Source organism: Leuciscus leuciscus (genome assembly GCF_965113295.1).
Source record: "Leuciscus leuciscus genome assembly, chromosome: 6".
NCBI classification, from domain to species: Eukaryota; Metazoa; Chordata; class Actinopteri; order Cypriniformes; family Leuciscidae; genus Leuciscus; species Leuciscus leuciscus.
In genome coordinates this window covers 21,842,074-21,867,426 of record NC_138730.1, presented here as the reverse complement: position 1 = coordinate 21,867,426, position 25,353 = coordinate 21,842,074, and the positions used below count along the sequence as shown (strand labels likewise).

The 25,353-nt window shown below is 39.8% G+C and overlaps 1 protein-coding gene across 2 annotated transcripts; it reads left to right on the top strand.

The window, feature by feature from the left end:
• Positions 1 to 419: 419 nt before the first annotated feature.
• zfyve9a (zinc finger, FYVE domain containing 9a) lies at positions 420 to 24,941 on the top strand. Of its 2 annotated transcripts, none has more exons than XM_082172163.1 (19): positions 420 to 797; positions 6,159 to 6,258; positions 7,977 to 8,084; positions 9,043 to 10,517; positions 11,700 to 11,799; positions 12,157 to 12,333; positions 13,460 to 13,623; positions 13,785 to 13,893; positions 14,138 to 14,260; positions 14,584 to 14,739; positions 17,742 to 17,966; positions 18,488 to 18,570; positions 18,676 to 18,780; positions 19,230 to 19,380; positions 19,711 to 19,791; positions 20,504 to 20,666; positions 21,224 to 21,329; positions 21,567 to 21,743; positions 22,921 to 24,941. In XM_082172163.1, exons 3-19 carry the CDS (start codon positions 8,015 to 8,017, stop codon positions 23,080 to 23,082), a joined length of 3,627 nt encoding a protein of 1,208 aa, XP_082028289.1. In that variant the 5' UTR covers positions 420 to 797; positions 6,159 to 6,258; positions 7,977 to 8,014; the 3' UTR covers positions 23,083 to 24,941. The 2 variants fall into 2 exon arrangements, with proteins under 2 accessions (XP_082028289.1, XP_082028288.1); XM_082172162.1 differs by having other exon boundaries at positions 421 to 797; positions 13,785 to 13,914.
• The last annotated feature ends 412 nt before the right edge of the window (positions 24,942 to 25,353 follow it).

Sequence of the window (25,353 nt, the reverse complement as noted above, 5' to 3'; positions counted from 1 at the left end):
CAGAATATTCAGGATTTTAAATTACCAATTCAATTAGCTCTTGAAGCTTAAAGTACTAATATAAAAACAAAGTGGGACAATAAAATAAAATAAACCGTACAACTGCAAATGACGGAGAAATATTCAGATATTAATTCAGGAATTTTAACTACAAAGACTCATTTGCAGCAACTACTGATTCAGTTAAATGTATGATTAAAATGTATGAAAGTGAAATCTAAAATCAATCAAACAAATGTGTCCTTAAACACGCACACTGCCCAGTTTCACAAGATGCATACAGTAGCCTACCTACATAAGAAGAATTTGATCCCTAAATATGATACATTGTTGCGTTGTAACGACGTCACGCGGACTCGGGTGCCGCCCCGCGGTAATGTTCCCTCTAGTCTGAATCCAGAGGCACGGTGGTGTCACCCGCTGTGAGACGCTTAGCACACAAGGTTACGAAACAGACGCCATCTTGGCTCAACTGTAAGATACTAGCGTGGGAATCTCACGCCACTTCAGCGTAGCTTGAGCCAAAATGTCACACCCTTGCTGCAGTTCGTAGTAACCTTCTCCACTAAACCTTTGGGGGAGGGATATACGAGAGCTGTCGCGCAAACTACTTCTTCCTACACTTCTGTGGAGCACAGGAAAATGGCCTAGCTGTTCCTGGAGATTTCCTGCAGATGTCAAAGACATTATCGCTGGCTATATATGACGCGAAGTGTGTTGGATTGTACCCGTGGAGTTACATGGCTGAATCGTGCGTGAAGATGATGATAATGATGATGATGATGGGGATTCCACCGGTGAGTAAACGATTAACCCACAAACTGTTATTCGCTTATGACATCTGTGGTGTGTTTACTGTAGAAACCCAACGAATGCAGCATTTGATACTACTTAGGAGATTGAAGACGGATCATTTGCGAGATGTAAACTGACTCTTTAACGCGTGTTTCTTGCCAAAGATTAATTTAGACTCGCGCATTTTTATCTTATGTGTTCACATTTAAATCACTATGATTAGCCTCTGACTGTTTGCGAAGAGTGTAAAAATAGCTGGTAAGTAAACGCATGCATTATTTGACAGGCTAATGTTAGTTAGCTAACGGTAATAGAGTCTTAGAGACTGCAGAATGAACTTCAGTACTCTGTTATAGGCTACATGCGACTGTTGTTTGGTTTAATAATATCATATTACGGTAATGAGGAGTTTTCGAGTAATTATTAATGAGGTAACACTTTATAACAATTAACATTAACATAAGTAATAAATATAACTGCCAAACTATACTGAGGTGGTATTGCGAAAACGAATACATGAACCAACACTTCTAACCCTCTCTCTAATATAGATTATATGACACTTAACTGAGTTATAAGCAGTTAAAAGTTTTTATAAAGTGTTAACTACTTGTAGTAATCAACCACAGGTTTTATAGAGAGCTTGTGTCTGTTTTGGGATGCTTTGGGAATATAGTTTAGCATGGCCAACTGTCAAGAACCCATCATACTAAAAATCGTTTATGTGGAGATTTGACTTTTTTTCGTGGTAGGGCGGGAGTAGGCTATATAGTCATCAAGGGTTTGGTTCTTGCTTTGCAGAGTGAATCAACACTTGCAATGCAGAAGTTAAAGTTACTCATTCAGCTTTCTAATGTGTGACTTAAACACTTGTTTGAGATGCACTTGGGAAGAGAGGAAATTATGCAGTGGAAGCTTTTGAAATCCAGTGACAGGTTGACAGATTCCGGCTTCCTTCAGCAACAGATAGTCCTGTAGTTGGCCCTGCTGTCCTAGACATCTGAGCTACTTCTAATGCCTTTTCTTATAAATATGACACTGACGTGGGAACAAAGGCTAGTTCCAGTGCTGTTTCATTCTTCTTCTTTAAGAGCTAGATGAAAGTAAAATCCTGTAGTAGAAAGTAGAAACCTCTACTGTGATGTTCAAATTGTGAGAGACACTATGGCAGCTGTGAGCTCTAGTTTTCCCTAGCTTTTGGAGCATCGCTGTATTTTTCCTTACTTCATGCAGCTTTTATGTTCAGGATGACTGATAAGCAAATCATGGGTGAAATGCCACAGCAGTCAGTAGCAAGAAAGTGACAGCGAAACCATGCCTGGAGTGTGGAAGCAATGAAACCGAGCTTCACGTCAACAGTCTTAGCGGCACAGTGTGCTGCAGAAAAATGCTTTGCACAATGAACAATAACAGGAAGAAAGTGAGTAAAAACTACAGTGAGATATCTCAACATTCCAGAGTCTTGCAAAAGTGATCAAGTCCAAACTGAACTAGTCACATGACACTTACAATTTTAGTGGTAACTTGTGAGAATAGGCCTAGATTTTACTGGGAATACAGGGAGTGCTGATGTGTAATGTGGTAATATTGCATGTTTAAACCCAAGAAGCCTTCAGTATCGTGATGTTAATTTTTAAGGCCTCTAAATTATTAACATGATCCAAACTTTGCTGAAAAACTTGTTGAAAACAATATTCTATGTGCCTTTTGCCCTCTGATTGATGGTTCATACTTTTGTAGCAAGTAAAATACCTTTTAGGCCCAACTCGCAAATAGCACCCTAAACAATCTCGGTCTTCCTATGAGTCTGCACTTTTGCGACGTAATGCTGCTTTGACTGTCTGGTAGAAGTCTGCTGCGGAGCTTGCTTCAGTGCGCACATTGAGGGCGCATATCGACCACAAAAGGGGGCGCTCGTGAGTAGGTTTGAGTATCGTTTGAATTTTAGAGATTTTGATTCCACTTTCATTCAAATTGACCATTGGCCGTCTATAGTATCATGTAGGCTATTTATATCAGGATGACCATAGGTAAAACCACGCACACATATAGCACCTCACTACCATGATAAAATGTAAAGTTATAGTTCTAGATGGTTCTTATGAAAAACAGTAGCCTAAATATATATATTTTTTACTATAAATAAATACAATTGCACAAAACGATAGCTTAAAAAGAAAATGAATGTACTCGAGTCAGCATTATGGTTATCGTGTTTATATTGTTGCACATGTTCATGTTGAGAAAAACAATAATATCCACATGCTCAGGTGAGAAAACGTGCTTCACTGACATACGTTGCAGAGACACTAAGATAACGGTGTGCTAGGCGAAGTTTCTAACAGCACTTTGTGTTTTCTGTTCTTAAACCTATACAATAATTGGTGCGGTCTGCTTTATTAGCGTTTTCCCGTTTGCGCTGTTTGAGCTTAAAGGCTTTTGTTCTTTATATTTTTGGTTTACACATTGTTTAATGTTTTCAACTAAAAGTTTTCAACTAAACAACTAAAACCTTAAGATATAACGTTAGCTATTATGTTGCCTAATTGTAAGCTAGTTCAGAAATGGTGACAAAAACTTGATGAATAAAAAATGTCTATCTCGTTAAACGTCATTTAAATAGCTCTGAGCTTGAATTGAGAATGCAGATAAAATTAATTTTTGTTAATGACAGTAATGTGCAAAAAACAAATTTTTATAGGGAACATTTTAATATTATACTATTATTAAATGTTCCATTATTCTCTTATAGTATCATACTGAACTGACCGACAGCTTCAGTGATTATAAAAGAAGCGCTCTTTGCTTGTTTTCTTTGTAATTCAGTCACAATTTGAAGGATAGATTTTGTTTTTCAGGAGACTTTGTGACTTCCTACTTTTTCCATATAGTGGGAAAGGCTATTAACTCAAAACGTGCTCCTCTGTCACCATCTACTGGTTATAATGGTACTTCGAAATGTTGAGTAGCCTGTATAACACGACCAAGGGAGCTATTTTGCCGAATATTATCATGATTGCAAATGTTACAATGATTTTATATTAGTTACTTACATTTCAGACACAGTGTTGACTGTTTTTGTTCTATTTCACCAAACAAAGATCACAAACAGCAGAACTAGCCTATTGCGCATTCTCAAAGCAACACTCAGCGGTGTTTTGTTACTGAAGGATTTAGCATTTTGAACGAATTGGTTGAATGAATGACTCAATGACTCATTCATTAAATGCTTGCCGCCACCTATTGGTGGTTTAGTTTCATATTTTAAAGTTTCATTGCATTTTTTCCAACATTTCTCATGATTTGTATATTCAAAAATGTATTTAAAACATGACATTATTTATTGCAGGTGTAATTTTGAAGTGTAGATTATTTTATTTGATTGGTAACAGCCCTATAGTGTCTTATTATTATAATTTAATTTATTTATCAAATGCAAGAATTTGACATGAAAGATGGCACATACATTTATTTAATAAGGTAAAATGGGTCTTTATAAAGGAAAATAACACCAAGGGGTAAATGTCAAACATATGCAGATTTAAGTAAAGCTGATAGAACATTGATGAAAATATTGCTTCAGAATAAATTATGTTTACACCACCAAAATTCTTCCCCCCCAGGGGCAAGTAACTTTTGTTTTCGGACTGATGAATGACTGATTTACTGTACTTGTCTGAAGGATAAGCACATGATAAGGCTTAATGTCGAGGCCTGCATGAAGAGCAAGACCTACAAAACTGTGTAAGAAAGTGTGGGATATGTTGGGTCTCTCTCCTAACGGCTTAGTTATGTAACAACACTTTATTTCTGATGTGAACCTATTTCTGTTTTCAAAAACTAAATGCATACTAAATGTATAAATGAAAAAGTTATATCAGTGGAGCCACATGTTGCTTAAATGTTATTCCACTATTTGGCAATTCCAAAAGGATTGCAAATTGCTTTAAATGTCTGGATTTAATATCATATAACTCAGTTTACAGGTGAAAAATACAACACCTTAGATGACTCTGACTGTGCATGTATTATTTAGAGAATCTACCAAGTAATTAAATCTTGGTCAGGCATGGCCCCTGGTTTCTTGGTCGCAACCAGCCTGTCTCCAAATACATTTTTATGTGTATAGTTGCTTTAAAAAGCAATTAAAACATGCAAAGTTTAACTGTGTGCACTATACATTCAGTCTATAGTGGATTATGCAGTGCTCCTTGAACTTTGACAATTAGCTGTGAGTGTGAAAACAAAGCTCTTTGTATTTCAGCAGGGGTGGAGTCACAGTGCGGTTTAATGGAAACTTGGTTTTTTAAAGGGTTTGTTTCTGCGCTGCCAGTTATCTATAGCAACGGTTGCAGATTGTAATTAAAGACTTGCTTTTGTACAAGCACAACCCATATAGTCGGTTGTTGAGGCTTTGGGGATTTTACTCCTGATGCGAAGAGTTTGTTTGGCTGGCTTTAAAATATTGCATGATATCGTGTAGGCTAAGTTTGTACAGTGGTGGGCAAAATTATTAGAGCGGTAAGATTTTTTTTTTCGTTTTAAAAGAAGACTCTTCTGCTCACCAAGGCTTCATTTATTTGATCCAAAATACAGCAAAAACAGTAATATTGTGAAATATTTTTACAATTTAAAAGAACTGTTTTCTGTTTGAATATATTTTAAAATGCAATTTATTTCTGTGTTGTTAAAACTGAATTTTCAGCATCATTACTATTTTCACTGGTATTGTATTGGTACCGTGACAACACTACTTTCTTTTATAGTTTCTTTCCTCTTTATTACCATTTTCTTTAATAATGTTTTCTGGTCTAAAGCAATATCATATGCTTTTCTAACACAGCAGAAAAGAGAGCAAATGCATAATCAGGGGTCCTGTTCCCCAACCTCACTTAAGCAGTTTGCGTGACTGGTGTTTCTTATTCCCCTCCTCCGTGTCGTCTTAGCTTTGTGCTGACAGTGTGGCAAAGCATGCATCTTTAACTAAGTGTAAAATGTGTCTAGTCTGCTACTTTCAGAGCCCTCTGCTTGGTGGAATATCTTTTCTCTGTCGTAATCCTCGGCACACTCATTCTAATGTGAGACCGGCCTTCACCGTTACCCACTATGACAGTGATGGCCTATCCACTTAAATGTAACAGAGGCAGCCACAACTTTGTGCTCCTGATTTTGGCCATCTTCAGCTCAGCAAATTATACTGGAAGTTGAAATGCTCTAATTTTAACAATATTAGGTTAACTGGTTAAGGGTATCAACATAAGGCATCCATTTAGCAAATGGCTGAATCAGACACGACAGGGAGAATTCAAACCAGTAGAGTTTTTATGTCATTAGTGAAATCTTATCATCCTGTTCTGTTTCAGGTTTGGCTGTCCAATGTGTGTGAGACTGGATGAGACAAAGGCTCTATCAGGAGCCTTTGTGCAGATTGACCTGCAGTTACTGAAGAGGACCTCTGGGCAGGTGAGAATTATTATTATTCTTGTATGTTTCTTGAATGTGATCTGAGTTTACTGATTGTTTCGAAGTTACATTTATAGTTTATGAACTTATTTTCATTCACCCACTCCACTCTGCTATCATTTCATGTGCACAGCAACTAACTCGGTCTTGTGCTCTATGATGAATCGCTTGTTGTGTTCCTCATTTCTAAGTAGCTTTGGACAAAAGTGCCTGCTAAATAAGGGGAAAAAAGTGCAAATATCTCTTAAGAGAGAGTGATCTTTAAAGGGTAAATATTTGCCGTGATCTGTTGCTATCCCTAAGTTAGTAAAAGATGATGGCAAGGGTAATCCAAGTGTTAAAATAGATAGAAATAGAAATAAATTTAAGTAAATATTTAATATCAGCCAATAAACAAGTGTGACGAGACACTTATCTCACGAGACGAGACATGAGATTGGGTTCACGAGAACGAGACGAGACAAGATTGTTGCACTATATTGTATAGAAATCCTCAATGACAAGTCATGACTGGAAAAATAGTCGGCAGGTGCATTTTGAAATGTTTTAACTAATAATCTTGTAATGAATGTTATATCAGTTCTACTTTGAGTATGAATTATCAAATGCATTGAAAGACAACAATATACAAGCACTGTAAAAGGTTTTGCCACAAACTCAACCGAAGGAGAAAACAAACTGGCTTCTCTCCTGTATGGTTTAACACGAGTCTCTTCAGACCTTACTGTACATGAATAATGAGCTTCCAGAACTTCTGATTGAGGTTGTGTATGTGACCTCCTAATTGAACTCCTTTCCACAAATTTAACATAGAAATAAAAACAGTTTAACAGTTTTTTCTTAGTCTTATTAAGTGCAAACAATAAGTACAAGTGCAACCATAATCAAAGTACTCTCTCAGTATTCGAAGAGCAAACAGAGGCCAAAACAGAGACCAGAGCCACAACTACACAGTCCAGAGATAGGTTTTATATTGGGAGACAGGCTATTTTGTGCGCATCAGGTAGCTTATGTTTTACTTTCACTTTCAAATTCACGATCGCAAAACTCTGTGTATACGGAGCGGCAATGCTGAGCGCAAATTCTCTACAAGATAAGACATTTATCAGACGCTTAGGCTCTGCTGCGCATCGAATCATCCGCCATCGTCACGTGATCAGTGAACTGTGATTCCTGCTGCACTGTGTGCGACTGCAACTCGTGCTGGATGAGCAGAGTAGACATTTATAATAGTTTACAATGGTTTTTATATTTATAAAATCAGCAAAACTACAGTGGAAGCATGAAATGTGAATGGTGGCATGGCATATTGTATGCTAATTTCACCCTCACACCCCGTCCAGGCGATATCACGAGACAGCTTTTCACTCGACGAGAAATCGTCACATTTTATTCTCGCAAGATCTCGCGGCACAAGATCTCATCACACCCCTATCAACCACCAATCCAAACATGAATCATCAGTTACATAAAATCATCTGTCTCAGCCTTTAAATTATATGGTGCCAATATATTGTGAATCATTAACATTTTCATTACATTTTATAGAGCATCACAAAATATCACTTTTTAATGAATCAGATCTACAACCAGACTCTGGAAGACTTTCACAGTTCACTGTACTTTTAAAAGGTTTTAATTTGTTAGCATTCTGTGTTCCTGTGCATGTGGAAAATATTGTATTTATGTGCTTACAAAAAAGGCAACTTCCCTTTCAGGTTCACACATCACTTGGCAGGGTGGAGTTTCTTGACCCATGGAGAATTACTTCCAGGCTGAGGCCTTTAACCTGGACAAGGTGCTGGATGAGTTTGAACAGAATGCAGGTATTAGAACTGCTAACTTACAAAACTTTGAAAGAATAAAGCAGGAGCTCTGACAGTCATAGATGTTCTGAGGCCGTACAACAGAACAAAATAAATTCTCAATCTCGGCACGTTTACATTATCTTCAGATAACCCACTTCATCAGGTGAATTAGAGCACAGTGAACTGAACGCAGAGTAACACAGGTGCTGATATAAATAGAACAAATGTTTGGCACTGTTGAGCTGCTCACAGCATGGCTAGCACAAGCAGGTAACTGTGCTGGTGGCAGCAGTCTGTGGTGTAAATGGGGTCAACTGAATTAGCATTTCCCCTCAGGACTTCTGCCTCTCCCTGATTTTCCTGAACACTGTTTAATTGGTGTCACACAGTCAAGCACATGTAATTTACAAGGTTAAGCTTGTATGTGCGTTTTGAGTTATAGCAGGAAATTGCAATTAGTATTATTTTGATCACTGCTCTGGAACATGTGGACAACAGCTCCTGGTGCACAGCCAAATAAAATTGACATTGGAATTTATTGATTGCTTTGTCCTGTATGTCACAAAGAACATTGAAAGCCACACAAACTTGGCTCACACACAGCCACCCTCTCAGTGAAGCCATTGAACGGTGGAATGAATGTATATCCCCTCTCCGACACTAATCTTGACAGATTAATGGGGTGAAAGGAGACTTTAAACTATTAAACGGCCCCAGAACAAAGCTGAATAGTGAAGGAGAGCAGTGCGAGTATGTGTCTGCTTGATCACGCTTGGATGTATGTAAGAGAAAGGGAATGCCTGCCCACATTCCAAAGCATTGATGTGTCAGTTTGACAGATGGATCCCAAGGCAATGACCAGATTGGCCCACTTCCTCAACATTTTCCAATCTAGCCTGACCTAATTTCTCAATTTATCTGTTTGTTTCAATCTTCTCAAAAAGGAAGCTAATGAGCTCTTTTTTCATCCTTTTAGATGAAACGGACACGCCGACTCTCTCTGATGCCAAGTGGACTCAGATTCTGGCTCCGCCATCACACCTCCTTTCCCTGAATCCAGCACTGACCCACTCTGACCTCAGCCCAAGGGACAGCCCTATCGGCTTCAAGCCGCTTCTGGATGCCCAGATGTCAGATGGCCCCTCTTTGGCTGAGGTCACCAGGTTGGAGGGGAAACAGGGGCTGGGGCAACAGCCAGAGGGCAGGAGCGAAGAACGGCCGGCAGATGTTCATAGTCCCCCTCTGCCCCAGCCCAACATTGGCAAGCTGGTGAGCACTGACGGGCAGTTGGCAGACTTGCCGGCCTCCAACAGCATGGTACTGGAAAACGGCTTTCCAGCTAGTCCTGATCATAGTGGCTGGTCTGACGTCCTTCTGGCCAATGATGATGAGACAAGTCAAGCTGTTACAGATCAGCAAAGTGTTAACGATACTGGTCCCTGTGAGCTTAAGACGGAGCAGAATGGTACCGATGAGGGAAGTGGTGCTGATCTTGATGAACCTGGGAATAGACCAGCTGTTTTAAAGAATGGTGTTAAGATGGAGGCAATCAAGCCTGAAGCTGGTTCACCTGTCCTTGAGGTCAGAATGAGGGACTGTAATCTGGTATTTCCAGAAGGAAGTCATCCCCAGAAAGGGGAAGCAGTATTGCACAGTTCGGTGAATGGTGGCGGAGAATTGGATTTTGAGAGGGAGAATCATGAGGGTGCTTTTCAGAATGGTGGACTGGTTGAGAATGAAAGTACAGGGAAAGATACTTGGGTGTTAAATCAGGAAGAGAAAGAGAAAACAATAGAGAATGACCACAAAGAGATTCACAGAGACTCTGAATCATCAGGGGTGGAGAAGTCCCTGTCCAATGGTCTGATTGCAGACTTTGATGGAGATGCACACAGCCAGCCACCGGTCACTTCAAAGGAGGACTCTGTGACGGAGGAAAAAGAAATGGAGGAGAGCAAACAAGAGTGTTGTGATCCAGTTCGAGGACTGGAATCTGGCAGAACAGGCAAACTCAACAACAGCCGGCTGCAACCTGTCAGCGTTCCCTACGGTGGTGCCCGCCCAAAACAGCCTGTCAGTCTGAAGCTGCAGATTCCCCAACCTCTCTCAAGTCAAGTTAAGAATGAATTTGGCTCTACTGGCAAGAACAAGAACCTGGAGCCGCAGAGTATGACAGGAGGCCTTGAGACGTCGAGTGGAGTAGCCGAGTCTGGGGTTGTTCGAATGAATGGAGAGCATGGAGATGGCTCTTCTGGCTTACTCATCCCATCTGAGAGTCCAGACAATGATATCCAGGCAGGCCAACAGGGAGCCTTCTCTAAGAAACCCTTTAGCTCCTTGGGGGAAGTGGCTCCTGTTTGGGTTCCTGACTCCCAAGCACCCATTTGCATGAAGTGCGAGGTCAAGTTCACTTTCACTAAAAGAAGACATCACTGTCGGGCATGTGGCAAGGTAAAGCATTTTGTTCTTTACTGAGTGGTGTATTTTTTAAAAAACTTTATTTAAATCCTTAATCCAAGTATTTTAACTAACAGGCTGTAACTTGTTTGTGGTATATTACATCATGCTGGTTTTTGAGAATGGGTGTAATGTTACTTTTCTAAGCAATCAGGTTTATGTTAAACTTTGGCTCTTTTAACTTGGATCTTTTTCTGCTTATGCTTTATTAGCTGGTTGCTAATAAAAATTCCCTAGCAACCACATAGCAACATGTTTAAAAACCTCTCATTACACTTTAATAACCGCATTGCACAGTGCTGACAACAGGACACAACATCCTTGCATGGTGGAGGTGAGTTTTGCATGGGCAAGCAGCATTCTTCAGTAAATTAAAAATCAATTTAATATTGGCTTCTAACAAGTTGGAAGCTCAGGCAGATAATACAAGTTTGTCCCACCTCCTGCAGACCAATCTGTTGTTACTTTGTCTCATGATGTTGTAACTATTTAACATAATGTTTTGATAGCCATAACACTCTAAGGCTGGCATCCACTAGAGTTTGAGGCAATTTTTATTCATAAGCTTCATTTGTTTTATTTGTCACACCCCTCTTCCATTCTTAATCAGTAAATGCGACAGACCCTCGAAAAAAGAGGTTGAGATTTCAGCAAAAGTAGGCTAGTCGGTGGGTGTGACATCTTTGATCAGAATCAAGCTGTTCTGAGTCAGCTAGTGGGACACTGGCTTACAATGAGAGAGCAGAATTTCAAGGAAGAATGGGTAATTGTCGGGCAGCTCTAAACCTGTGAAGCTGTCAAATTCCTTCAGGGAGAAATGTTTGTCTATGCAGCACTCATAAATAACTGCAAGACTGCTGGAATAATGTCTTAATTTCCCTTGGTGATAAACTGCTGCATCGTTGATGACATTTTCACAGATATGGGGTGGAAAGAACAACTGAAAAGAACTCAGTGAAAATGAAATGTAGCTGTGGTGCAAAATGGTTTAATCTGACAGAACTGTGATGTGTTCTAGACCATGTCCTCATCCTGAGAACTGGTTCATGAGTCATGGCTGGTCTGGTTCATATGGTTTCTTTCCATTGTTTTATTATGTCTCATTTATTATGTATCATTTTCGGAATGGATTGTTTTTTATCAAAGCAAATGTTTTTGTGATGTGTGTCTGGCCAGGTGTTCTGTGCTGCTTGTTGTAGTCTGAAAAGCAGACTGATGTACATGGACAGGAAAGAAGCCAGGGTTTGTGTTACCTGCCACCGTGCAATCATGAATGGTGAGTGATATGAAACTCGTAGGAAAAGTTATAAATTTCCCTCTATAGACTGGGACTTTTTGACCTCAAATTTTCCTAATTTGAGTTCGGGTTAAATTATACCCTTTAAAAAAAATGGTACTAATGTACTGTAGTTTTCATTAATACATAATCTTTATGGTCAATTTTTCAGAGTTCAATTGAAGCCTTTGTTTTACGTAGGTCGGAGAGGGGTTTTGATATTTTCCGAGTCTTTAAGGATTATAAAGAACAGAATAACATTGTTTCCAAGTAGCTTTATGCAGAAATTAACCAGTTAACACTTGAAATTAGGGTTTTACTATGTGTATAACCAGATCCTTTGAACTCACTCATTAGCTCAAGCATGGGAGAACATGGGAGGTGGTTGCAACCAGAGCCCAAATCCCAACAACCCAGCTGAGTACTGCTCCACTATTCCTCCTCTGCAACAAGCCCAGGCATCAGGAGCACTCAGCACCCCACCACCAACCGTCATGGTGCCTGTTGGTGTCCTTAAACAACCAGGGTCTGAAGGTAAAGTCTGTAGGATATTGGCAAGGTAAAACGTTGATAACTTGTGGATTGCGGATTTTTTTTTTTTACTTTTCAGCAGTGTTCAAATTGTGTCAGGGCTCTTTGGGGGTCCCCAACCCCTAAACTTCATTCTAGGTCTGTTTGGTGGGAGCTTCACTTACACTAACCCAGTGGTTCCCAACACTGCTCCTGGAGTGCCTCCAACACTGCACATTTTTGATGTCCCTCTTATCTAACACACATATTTGAGGTCTTGGAGCTGATGAGTTGAATCAGGTGTGTTTGATTTGGGAGACATCTAAAATGTGCAGTGTTGAGGTACTCCAGGACCAGGATTAGGAATCACTGCCCAAATCGTGCTGCTGTCATTTCCTAAACTTCTGTCATCATTGACTCACCCTCATGTTGTCCCAAATCTGCATACATTTCTTTATTTTGTTGAACTTAAAAGAAAATATTTTAAGAAATGTCTCTCTCTGAATTTTGTATCTATACAATGGAAGGCAATGGTCACCAAAATCTTTAGGGCTGTCACAATATCAGGTTTTTACTACATGAAAATAGTGGCCAAAGGAATTCACATAATAATAATCTCCTCCGACATGATTTTGTTCAGCAGTAGTAGCTTCACATTGCGTGCTTGTCTTCCTTTTTTTGTTTTATTGTGCACTACTGCCACCTAGCAATTAAATTTTTTTTTAAAAATATCATGGTTATCGTCAATACCAGTATAATGTGACACCCCTAGTTACCAATATTCTTAAAATATCTTCTTTTGTGTTTCACAGAACAGATTTGAAACAACATGAGTGTGAGTAAATGAGGACAGAATTACATTTTTTATGTGAACTCTCCCATTAACACAGAGATAACATAATATCTTGAGCACTTTACAGGTGCATAGAGCCTTCCATCACAGCAAATCAATTTCAGATAATTTATTGAAAATTGGATTTAAAAAAATCACATTATGTCAGAGCAGTAATTTGACCATTTTTTGTTTGTTCTTATATGTGACATTTCCCTTTAACTCTACTCTGGATTTGAACACTGCTTTTCAGGCTGTTTATCATTTAAAGTCCAGAGTTAGCTGTTCTTAAGCCTCACCGTGTGCATGTACTTCCAGGTTCTCTTCCTCGAGAGCAAAGAAGGGTTTGGTTTGCTGACGGTATTCTACCCAACGGGGAAGCTACAGACTCTTCTAAAGGGCCGCCGGCAAACCCCAACCCCTCACAGCCTGTGGCAGCGCCCCAATACTCAAACAAATCCTCAGGAGCCAATGCTTCTGAGGTGACAATTTACTTTGTTCCATTCAAGTTCGATAAACTGTTTCAATGCATCTCTAATATGGAGTTTTCTTCAGGCATAGGCTCATTTCCGATCATTGTGCTTATCCTGAGACAGTCATGTTATGTTGCAGTCATAAATTTGTGTTTTTTCCGCTGCTGTAGACGGCCCGTGCCACTGGAGCCCCGACCGCCAGCCCTGTGGGCAGCTCTCTCAGTCTGATCCCAGAGGACGGACTTCCTCCCATCCTCATCTCCACAGGCATTAAAGGAGGTACGGGAGGCCACATCACAGGTGCTTGCCCATCCTCACCATTCAGTTGTCTCCACTATTGGTGCTTGTTTGTGTATGTCCGTGTGCATGTATTTGTGTTTCTGCTTCTGTCTCCACCACTCATGCTAAGGGAGGGCTTTCATTGGGTTGGTTCCTCATCTGGGTTGTACCATGAGAGGAAAGTGTCTGTCATGGATCAGTTTGTTTCTAGTTACCGTAATGATATTGTTTGCCTTGTCTGCAGACTATGCTGTGGAGGAAAGACCTGCTGAGATTGTGCTGATGCAGCAGCTTGAGGAGGGCGGCCCTGATCCCCTTGTGTTTGTCCTCAATGCCAACCTACTGGCCATGGTCAAACTGGTCAATTGTAAGTGAGCTATTCCTCGCTAGATATTTACTATGGTTAAGATTTAGTATTAATGCTAATGGAGTGATTTTTTTTGGGGGGGGGGGGGGGGGGGGGGGATTCTCATTCATGGGTGTTTCATCAACTATGGGCATGTTTGGCCCAGTAGACATTTCTCATTATTTGCAATGTTGTAAAAACGCTTGTCCTGCTTAATGTTTTTTTGGAAACCGTGATATATTTTTGTTAATTCTTTGAGGAAAGTTAAAAAGAACAGCATGTTTTTGAAATGGAAGTCAATTCCCATGAGCCATAACAGTCATTTGTGCCATCTTTGTGTGAAGATGTAAATAGGAAGTGCTGGTATATGACAACAAAGGGTATGCATGCCGTGGGCCAGGCAGAGGTTGTATTGCTTCTGCAGTGCCTCCCTGATGAGAAAACCATTCCCAAGGACGTCTTCAGCCACTTCATCCAGCTGTATCGGGAGGCTCTCGCAGGTAAACTGATACGCTTCCACCAGGGGGCCCTTACTGGTAAACTGATCCAGACAAAATGAGAGCACGGCCTACATAGATAAAATTAGACCTTTCTGCCAGGAGGCCCTTAAAGGTAAAATGAGGCTGCTGGCCCCAATGGCATTGAGGATCCACTTCAGCAGAAATTGTTTTCCAGACACAATCCTTGTCACCCAGTAGTACTTCAGGTCAATAGGTTCAGCCTCAAAACAGTTCGCTTGTCTTCTTACTCTGAAAGCATTCCCTGTTAGCCTAATGTAGGATGTGTGCCAGAAGTGTGGTGACCAATTCAGACGTGTTCAGTGAAAGAATGTTATCTGACTGGCCAGATTCAGTGTCCATCAGCTTACATAAGGGGCTTTCGCACCGGGTAATTCTAGGAACTAGCCACCATGGGGGTTCCCCGAGAACTAACAGTTCCCTTAGGAACATTTACCTGAACATTTAGGAACTCTGAAGTGACGAAAACAAGCTTGTTGTTGTGACTTTTATTTTGATGGCGCTGCTGACCTTTATTTTGACGGCTCTGAGAATGCCAGCCAGAGCCACACAGTGCTCGCATTCTCCATGTTCATTAGCTTAACGATCTGTCTTAACAGTCCTGTCTAATACGTTATTAGTAGGGCTGGGAATCGATTAAAAATTTTTTACTAATTAATTGCACAGTTTGCTGTAATTAATTGCAATCAATTGGATTTCCCGCAAGCTTGTAATCATCAATATTTAAACTTAGAATCACCTAATTAAATTAAACAACACAAAAAAATAAAAAGGAACAGAAAATAGCCCTATATTAAAATAATATTAAACATCAATATACCAATATATTATTATTTTTCTATAATCAATCAACATAATCAATTTAACAGATTTTTTTTTGTTGTTGTTGATTTTTTTACTAATTATCAAAAAAATATAGTCCTACAAAGCTATTATTACCAGAGCATGTGATCAGAGCAGATAATTTTACCATTGTTGCCCAGCATGACTATACCAGCTCAGTAGGGGTATTGCAAACAGAAGTCTACTACTGAGAAATTTCACGTTATTTGAGCGGACTTTCCAGACAGTGCGTGATCGGTACACGTGATTTGAGCGTTTGGGCCGTTAAGGACAGAGCAGAACGCGCAGTGCAAACGGAGCGGAACATTGAGCAGAGAGCGCGCCGACATACACACACACACACACACACACGGAGTGGAAAAGATCTGCTCATGAAAGGTGCGCGAGAATGAAGCCTGATCGCCGAACACGGAGGGGCAGGACGGCATATTTTCGGCCTTTTCAATAGCAGCCGCAACAGGAAATCATTAAAATGAGGCAAAAAAAAAAAAAAAGTGCTGCGTTAATTGCGTTCTTTTTTTTTTTTACGCGTTAAACATCTCAAATTAATCGCAAAGATTAACGCGTTAATTCCCCCAGCCCTAGTTATTAGATATAACTGTTATACATCGAAAGAAGACAGTATATTAAAAAGTATCAGCGTATGCCGTGTGGTTGATGTCCAGTGTAGCTAGCTGAGCAGAAATGCATATTCATGTTTCTCTTGGTCCCAAGTTGCATTGGATGTTCTCCTCAGCGTAAAGGTTAAGAGGTCCATCTATCACTTTTTTCCGTGGTCGCAGAGTTAGTTTGTGGAGTAAATATATAGGCTATAATCTGTATGTTTACACAGCTTTAAAAATGGCGGGTGCTGGTGTTTCGCGTATGTTCGGCCAATCAGTGTACACTAAAGTCACTGGTAGTTCCTATAGTGCTGGTTTAGACCCTACTCTGAAGTAGGAGCTAAATTAGTTCCTCCAAAAGGAGTTCCTAGAACTAAAATTGTTCTTAGTTCCTGCGGTGCCAACACGCCAGAAAACGGGTACTTCCGCCAATAGTTCTAGGAACTATGAAAAGGTTCCTCTGGTGTGAAAGCCCCTATAATGGCTAATGTTGAGAAAGTCTTGTGAGCTTTTTTTGTTCTTTTGAAGTGAAACATTATGAGCTGTAGTCAGTAGTACTGTTCTTAAACCTAGTAAGCTTCATAAATGTGAAGTCACATATGCCATTGTTCTGCAAATTTTCGTGGTTTCATTTTAAACAGGAATTTCGTTTCCCACACTGATTCCGCATCAGGCTCAAATTGGTCATGTGAATTTGCAGCTTTGACTAATTGAAACATGTTTGTGTGAGCTGTGCTTCATACATCACTTCACGATTGACAATGGAGAATTTTTGCCAGCGAAATTTCTCAGAAGTTTTTCTAATGTGACTAGACCTTAACACAGGCAGCAGTTCTGAATGCCACACAAATGTAGTACTAGATTAGCACATGTGACATGATACACTAATAAGCATACAAATATTGACCGCCTATTTGTAATTAGGTGCAACTATTCTTCTGTTGAATAAAATATATTAATAATTTTCATTATTAATCATTATAGTTTGTCCACCATCTTGAATGTATTTTTGTTTAGTTTTCTCCCCATTTTCTTTGCACTGCTCTCTGGGTAGATATTATTGTCTGATAAATGATATATACAAAATGTATTTTTAATTATATTTTATTTCTACTTTTTGATACAATAACATTAGACTACAACAGCTCGAACATATACTTTTTTTTTTTTTTTAACAACATTGGGTTACACTTTATTTTAAGGTGTCCGTGTTACAGTGTAATTATACATTTAAGTACCGAGTAATAATAATGAACCTCATGTACTTACTATATGGTTAAGGTTAGGATGAGGCTTTGGTTTAGGGATAATTACAATTATGCATAATTTATAGCTATTACTATAGAACTAACTACATGTAACACCTGTAACAAAGACACTGTAAAATAAAATATTACCCAGCATTAGTGTTGTTGTTCATGGTATTTACATTTCTGCAAACGTGTTTAGCGATCTAAACGTTTTATCCAAGTAGAAATAGCTTAAGCATGAAAATAAAGTGGTTGAGCGTGATCTAATCTCACACTTCCTTCTCTGCAGGAAATGTGTTAAGTCACCTGGGCCACTCCTTCTTCACTCAGAGCTTCCTGGGCAGCAAAGAGCATGGCGGCTTCCTTTACATCAGCCCCAGCTTCCAGACCCTGCAGGACCTGCCGTTGCCTAACCCGCCCTACCTCTTTGGCATCCTGGTGCAGAAGTGGGAGACCCCCTGGGCCAAGGTCTTTCCCATCCGACTCATGCTCCGACTAGGGGCGGAATACCGATGTGAGTTTGTGGTTTGATGTTGAATTTGAGGCTTGTTTAATGGTTTAGCCTTATCGGACGTTGAAAGGTCCGGATTGTTCCTGTAGTTTTAATTGTATCTTTGACCTCTTGACATGGAGACGTGTACTCTTACAGAATTGTGAGAGTGCAGGGCCCCTTTCTGATGCCTGTATAAGAGCCGTTTAGGAAACCACAATGCCTCTCTGCACTAATTCGTAAGCACTGCCTCCTGTGGAGATGGAATATATTATCAGTGTGTTTCTCAACTCATGATTCCTCATCCATGACATGCAAGCATTTAGAAGCACCATGTACGGTTCTAGTCTCATGTTTTACCGGGGTGTGTGAGGACTTGGTAAGCACACAGGCCCCCGATTTTACATTAAAGTAATTGCCGTATTACATAAAAGGGGCCTCTGAGTCATTTTGGAGTGTGAAGGAGCTTATTGTGAGCTGCTGATTTAAATAGCGTGACTTGTGGTGGTTGCCTGGCGTGTTCTTATCGTGCACTTGTGTTGCAGTCTACCCCTGCCCACTGTTTAGTGTTCGCTTTAGAAAACCTCTTTTTGGAGAAACTGGTCATACCATCATGAACTTGTTGGCAGTAAGTATTCTTATTTAACTTCTTCTGCATTTAGCACATGCCTTACTGTCAATATGAACCCATGTCAAGTTGTCTGATGGCGTTTGAATTTTCCCACATCTACAGGACTTCAGAAATTACCAGTACACATTGCCGGTGGTCAAGGGGCTGGTGGTGGACATGGAAGTGAGGAAGACGTGCCTCAAGATACCGAGCAACCGTTACAATGAGGTGAACGAAGAAAGAAACTTCTTTTTGGTTGTTGTATGGCAACACATTTCCAATAGAGTTCATGGAAAATGTATTTGGAATTTGTGTGGAACAGCATGAGTAACAGCGAGCGTAGCAGATTCATGACAAATGTCCCATGAAACAATTGAAGCATTGACAACAGCTTGTCTTCTGTGTCCTCCGTGTCCTAAATACCAAAAGTTGGAGACTTTTGGTATTTAGCTCGTGTTTGAAAAGCATTTGACGGAGCAGAACTTGTAGTGGCAGACCTTTGACATAGCAGGGATTATTTAAAGCCTTGGCTGCCTTGTGTCTTACTCTGCTTTCTTTAAAAGCTGTCATTCACTCATCTAGGACTTATAAACCCTTAAAAACGTAATTAAGTTTTCGGATTATGCATAACTTTGGGAAGTCATGACAAGTTATCTTTCGGCTTTCTCTTTTCTCAGCTCATGAAGGCAATGAATAAGTCCAACGAGCATGTGCTGGCGATGGGCGCATGCTTCAACGAGCGGGCGGATTCCCATCTTGTCTGTGTTCAGAACGATGATGGTAACTACCAGACGCAGGCCATCAGTATTCATCACCAGCCTCGCAAAGGTGCGGCACGATTACCTGTATTTGCAAAAAGCCACACCCAAAGATTTTAAATAAATGCAGCCTTTGTGAGCATAAGAGACTTCTTTCAAAAGTAAAAAATACTACTTAATAATATTTTTGAACGGTAGTGTACGGCAATGTAATGGATTATGTTTTAAAAAGATGACGATGACATTGAATTAATCATGATATGTTGATTAATTAATGAAAGTACTTTGAAAAAAATAAATCTTATCACCTCTGAGTTCTGTTTCTTTTAAAAGTGAATGAGTAATATTGCATGAGGAAAATATGTTTTTGATGTATTATTTCCTTTTATCCCTCTTTTAGTGACTGGTGCCTCCTTCTTTGTGTTCAGCGGGGCTTTAAAGGCTTCATCGGGCTACTTGGCTAAGACCAGCATTGTGGAAGGTACAACATTTGCAGCCTCTTTCTCTAAATGTAGGACATCTGATCCCCCTGGACAAAGTCTAAACTAGACATAATCTCCCTTTTATCGTTTTTGACCCAGTCCCAGTCAGGCTGCATTGTACTTTTTGTACCACTTGATTCTAATTTAAAGTACTTTCTACTTAGCAGTAAAATACTCAGATCACTTGTTTGAAGAGGTTTTTTGGACTTTTGATAAAAAGGCTACCATGCTGGAACCAATCCCATAACTTTTGATTGCTTTGAGATATCATCACAAAATTTGGCCAAACTTGATTTTACGACCTTTTTTACGATCATATATACTATCTAATAGTCATCATGTCAAGCATGAATAACAAAATAAATCAGTTAAATGCATCACTTTGTCTGTGGTTTTCTCAGCAGTGTTCTAACATAAGAGAATTTGCAGGGGAACATGCCAAAATCAATTTCTTTCAAAATTTGAAAGGATTTCTATCAAATGAGACCATGTACTTGATGATACCTTGTTTTTTTGTAGAGTTAAAAGCCATTACTTTTAACTATGCCACTTGAAATTACGTGAAATCATTAAAAATGCCTTCAGGGTGTAATGGGTTAACAGTGGCGGTCAACAGAGTCAGGCTGAATTGTACTTTTTGTACCATCTGATTCTAATTTAAAGTGCAGATTTGTGTGCTCACTGTTGTAACGCTGAATGCTTGTGCCCCAGATGGCGTGATGGTGCAGATAACAGCTGAAACGATGGAGGCCTTACGGCAAGCCCTGAGAGAGATGAAAGATTTCAGTATTGCCTGTGGGAAAGCTGATCAAGACGAGAACCAGGAGCACGTCCATATCCAGTGGGTTGATGATGACCACAACGTCAACAAGGGGTAAGCAGACAACTAAAACTGGCTCGTTCACTTGACAAGTTCACTGACATCATTCCATATCTGCAAAGGGGGACAAAATCCATATTAATGTCTATGTAATTAGAATGCAATGTCATTAAAGTCCCTGTTTGTGTAATGGTCATGTGTCCCAATACCTGTCGCCGGTTTGTGGTTTGTCCCTCCTCAGACTACTGTTGGTAAATTCTCACCACTGCTAACCGGGAGCAACTGACCCAGTTGCTTTGCCATAACAATTTGGCCTTTGTTCATTATTCCTGCCCATTTCTCCTGCATCCAACACATTGATTCCGAGAACTGATTGTTTTCTTACCATCTAATCTACCCAGACCTTGATATGTGGCTTTTTCAGTAGATGATTAACAATATTCGCTTTCCCTGTGACTGGTCATAATGTTTTGGCTCATCAGTGTACGTGTGTGTGTGTGTGTATAGCATTAGCTGCTTTTTTGGATATCCCATCAAAAAAATATTACAAAGGAAAATATTTAATCCCAAAAATCATTCTCATCCCACCTATGTACTTTTCTTGTTATAAGAGTGATCAGTCCCATTGATGGGAAATCCATGGAGTCAGTCACCAGCATTAAGATCTTCCATGGCTCAGAGTATAAAGCCAATGGGAAAGTCATCCGTTGGACAGAGGTATTTTATTCATCATTTGTCATTATTTATCTTCATTTAACGTTATGAATTCTATTGTAATGACATTTAAAATCTGTAAGCCTTTCTTTGTTGAAACAAATCATTTTTGACCATACAATGAAAGTCAGTGGGCTCCAATGTTATTTTGGACTCTAGTAACTCATAGTAAAGACAAAAAAATATATTAATTTTTTTGTCAAATGATATAACTGTACATTCATTGTGCTGTTTGCTTAGGTGTTCTTCCTACGGAGTGAGGATCAGACCAATGGACTTAGCGATCCTGCAGACCACAGCAGACTCACCGAGAACGTGGCAAGGGCTTTCTGCATGGCCCTGTGCCCTCACCTCAAACTTCTCAAAGAGGACGGGATGGCCAAACTGGGCCTGAGGATTACATTGGACTCTGATCAGGTTACAGTGATAGTTCCATTTAATTGTTGCTTTCTGGCTACATCTACATTAATCTGGATAAATTTTTTATCTTTTTCTCTCTGTTTTGGCCTTCTGTCCACACCTTTTTGGTCCTGCAAATTCTTTTTGTGAAAACACAGTTTTCGTGTTATAGCGTGTGGACTGTAAAAGCTGAGGTATTTGAAAATTATGATGCATGTTTAGTCATGTGGCGCATGTTGTACATATATGTGCTATTGCACAGTATTGCTAAAGATAAATGTTACTTTGTACAATCTTCATATTTACATACCTGCAAAGATGACAGAAAATGTTGTCTTGCAAAAAGCCATACATGAAATGACGATTGAGTGTGACCTGGAGAGAAGTGGTGGAATATTTTGCTAATAAAATGATTGGACCAGAAGAATAGTGTGAGAACTTTATTATGTCTGGTCTCTCGATATCGTTTTATTAGGATTTCAAGTGATAGTTCACCCAAAAGTTTAAATGTCATTAATTTCTCACCCTCATGTCGTTCCAAACTCGTAAGACGTTTGTTCACAGTTACACAGCTACCACTTTGAGCCGTCAAAAAGTTCATAAAGAGATAGTAAAACTAGAGGTTTAGTCCAAATTTTCTGAAGAGACACGATCACTTTATATGATGAACAGATTTAATTTAGCCTTTTTTCACATATAAACATTCATTAACTCACATATAAACATTCATTAACGCACACATCAGTTGTGATAAACGGAAGCTCAAGCGTGTTCGCTTGATGTGCGAGAACCAATGAGGTTCATTCTCGTGTTACGCAGCAAGTTTGAGCTTCAGCAAGAACCAATGAGGTTCATTCTCGTGTTACGCAGCACGTTTGAGCTTCAGAAAGAGGTTTGCTCTCAGGCATCAAGCATGTTTATGTTTGCTGATCAATGTTTAAATGTGAATAAAAACCTAAATTCCATATGTGCATCGTATAAAGTGATCGTGTCTCTTCAGAAAATTTGGACTAAACCAATTCATATGGATTAGTTTTACAATCTCTTTATGAACTTTTAGAAACGTCAAAATAGTAGTTGCGTAGCTGTCAATGGAGGGACAGAAATTTCTCAGATTTCATCAAAAGACTAATGTAAATGTAGCCTCAGTCAAGTTAAAATGACTCCTCAAGGCTTACTCTGAAATGTCTTACAGGTGGGCTACCTAGCAGGCAGTAACGGTCAGCCGCTGCTCCCCCAGTACCTGAGCGATCTAGACAGCGCCCTCATCCCAGTGATCCACAGTGGGGCCTGCCAGCTAAGTGAGGGGCCTGTGGTGATGGAGCTCATCTTCTACATCCTGGAGATCATCTCTTAAAAGGAGGGAATCCGTCCAGTCTCAGACTCATGCCTCCCACCAGCTCGAGTCCCTCATCGCTCGCTCGCTCTCTCTCTCTTCCTCTCTCTCTCTCTCATTTGCACTTCAAAGAGCCTGAAAGCTGTGTAGGAACAAGTCCTCCATACCACCTATGCACCATCTCCGCTGGGACGCCCTCTGCCCAGCCCCGCTGAACGTGGTGCTCTCTTTCCTTTCTCCTCACTTCTCAACTCCACTGTGGAAACCATTGGCCCTGTTGAGTCAAAAGGGGTGGCGACCCTGAATTCGATCTCTTCAGAACCGTTGTAGCAACACTAAGCTCCTGAAACACAAGAGGGCGCTCTACACACTCAGCCCTAATGGAGACTGTTCAGATGTTGATGTTGGCCGAGAGAGGAACTGTAGAGGGAAGGTTTGTTCTATGAAATGGTTTCTGGTGCACAGTGCCTGGGCCTCAATAAGAAACGAAGAATGAGCTTCGGTTTCGCCTCTAAGCTTTATGAATCACCAGATGCTTTATTTCATGAATATGGACCTTGTTTTTGTTTTTTTTTGGTAAGATAAAACTGCTCCAAAGCTAAAACAATGTAGCTTCCTCAGAGATGGACTGCTTGGCATGGTAGCGGAAAGATTGTGGAACAGTATTAGGAATGTTGACGATTAAGTTGCTGTTACAAGTATCAAGAACGGACCTCTGTCACTGACTATATTATTATTATGAGACAATACGATCGAACAATAATTTCAAGCGGCCTTCAGGAATTACACTACAACTTCAAGTTCCACATAATGGTAGGTTTTGACATGACTGAAGGTCTCAGACCAATAAAGCTTTTATTTTGCATTGGTTTGGACCGTGATAGAGGATGAAATGTTACCATTTTTCTGGGCCGCTGCATTTAGCATCCTGTCCCATCTCTTCTCTCAACCTTTTTAGTGGCCCATGTTCATTTAGTGTTCCGCCAATGTTTTAACATGTTATCATATAAAGGATTGTGTAAGGAATAGCAATGCAGTGCACGGGATATAAAGCCATCATTAGGAAATAGAAGGAGAGAATAAAGAAGAATGGAATTACTGATATTTAAGTATTATTCAGAGATGAATGCTATATTCATTAATGAGGAAAGTTTGGATTTTGGTATGTGGTTTGGAAGCCCTTAATTCAGCTGTTAGTTGGGTTGGGGCCATTAACTCTGTTAGTTTTTCACTGTGTTAAGGTCTGGTCACATTAGAGGGATTTCGCAAGCAAATAAGGTCTATTTTTAATATTGTATTATTATATGAAGCACAGCTCACGTAAAATCACTTTCAAACCAAGCAACTTTCTGTTGGTCAACATTGTAAATCCGTCTGAGTGGGGAAATCTTTCGGCCTCACGCAAAATTCTGATTGCGTGGAATCCTATATAAATGGCTGGATTTTGCTTGCGAAACTGTAAATGTGACCGCACTTTTTAATCATGTTTTGTGTCATTCTATAGACCATTATCAATGTGCTTTAAGCAGGGCTCCAGACTGATTCTAGGATAATCGCAAATGTGACAAAATACAAATTTGCTACTCTTATGAGTGTTTTTGTGTATCTCAGTTTCGTACGGATTCCCTAAACATAAATGTGTTGGAGGAAAAAATTATCTTTAAATGTTTGTGCATTCTCTTGCTAAACTGTTTTGTTCCCCCCAAGAATGCTCTCAAAACTTTTGTATACTATATTTCAATGCTTTTGTGATGCGAGTGAATGCAAAGATTTTCGGGTGAACACAATACTTTTTGCGAGGGAATGCAAGCACTTTGCGCACGAATGCAAAGTTTCTTGGGGAGCGCAGTACTTTTGCAAGAGAATGCACAAAAAAAGAATTTCTTTTTCTTTTTTTTTTGTCAACTCACGTTTTTTCACATCACCATGTCCCTTTAGGGCTTTGTTTCGTTATAATACATTTTGTGAGGTGCCGTTAATTACAACTTTAGAGGGCACGTCAGTGTTGTTTGCTAAGCACGATTCGTGATTCACGCGCAAATGATTCTTGAGAACGAGTTTATCAAACGGATTTGAGAGTTAGCATGTTTAATCAGATTCTGTCAGTGAATCATCCAGAGCTGTTGCAGAGTTAGCAAAGGTTTTACATAACTGCAAATCAGTTCTCAATTATGAACTTGAAGCGCTTCAAAACAACCATTTTTATCGAGCGGTTTCAGTTTATCGGTTCAGTCATTTCATTTTAGGAGCCAATAGCTTCCCAGTCTGGAGTCCTGCTTTAGATAAACAGGA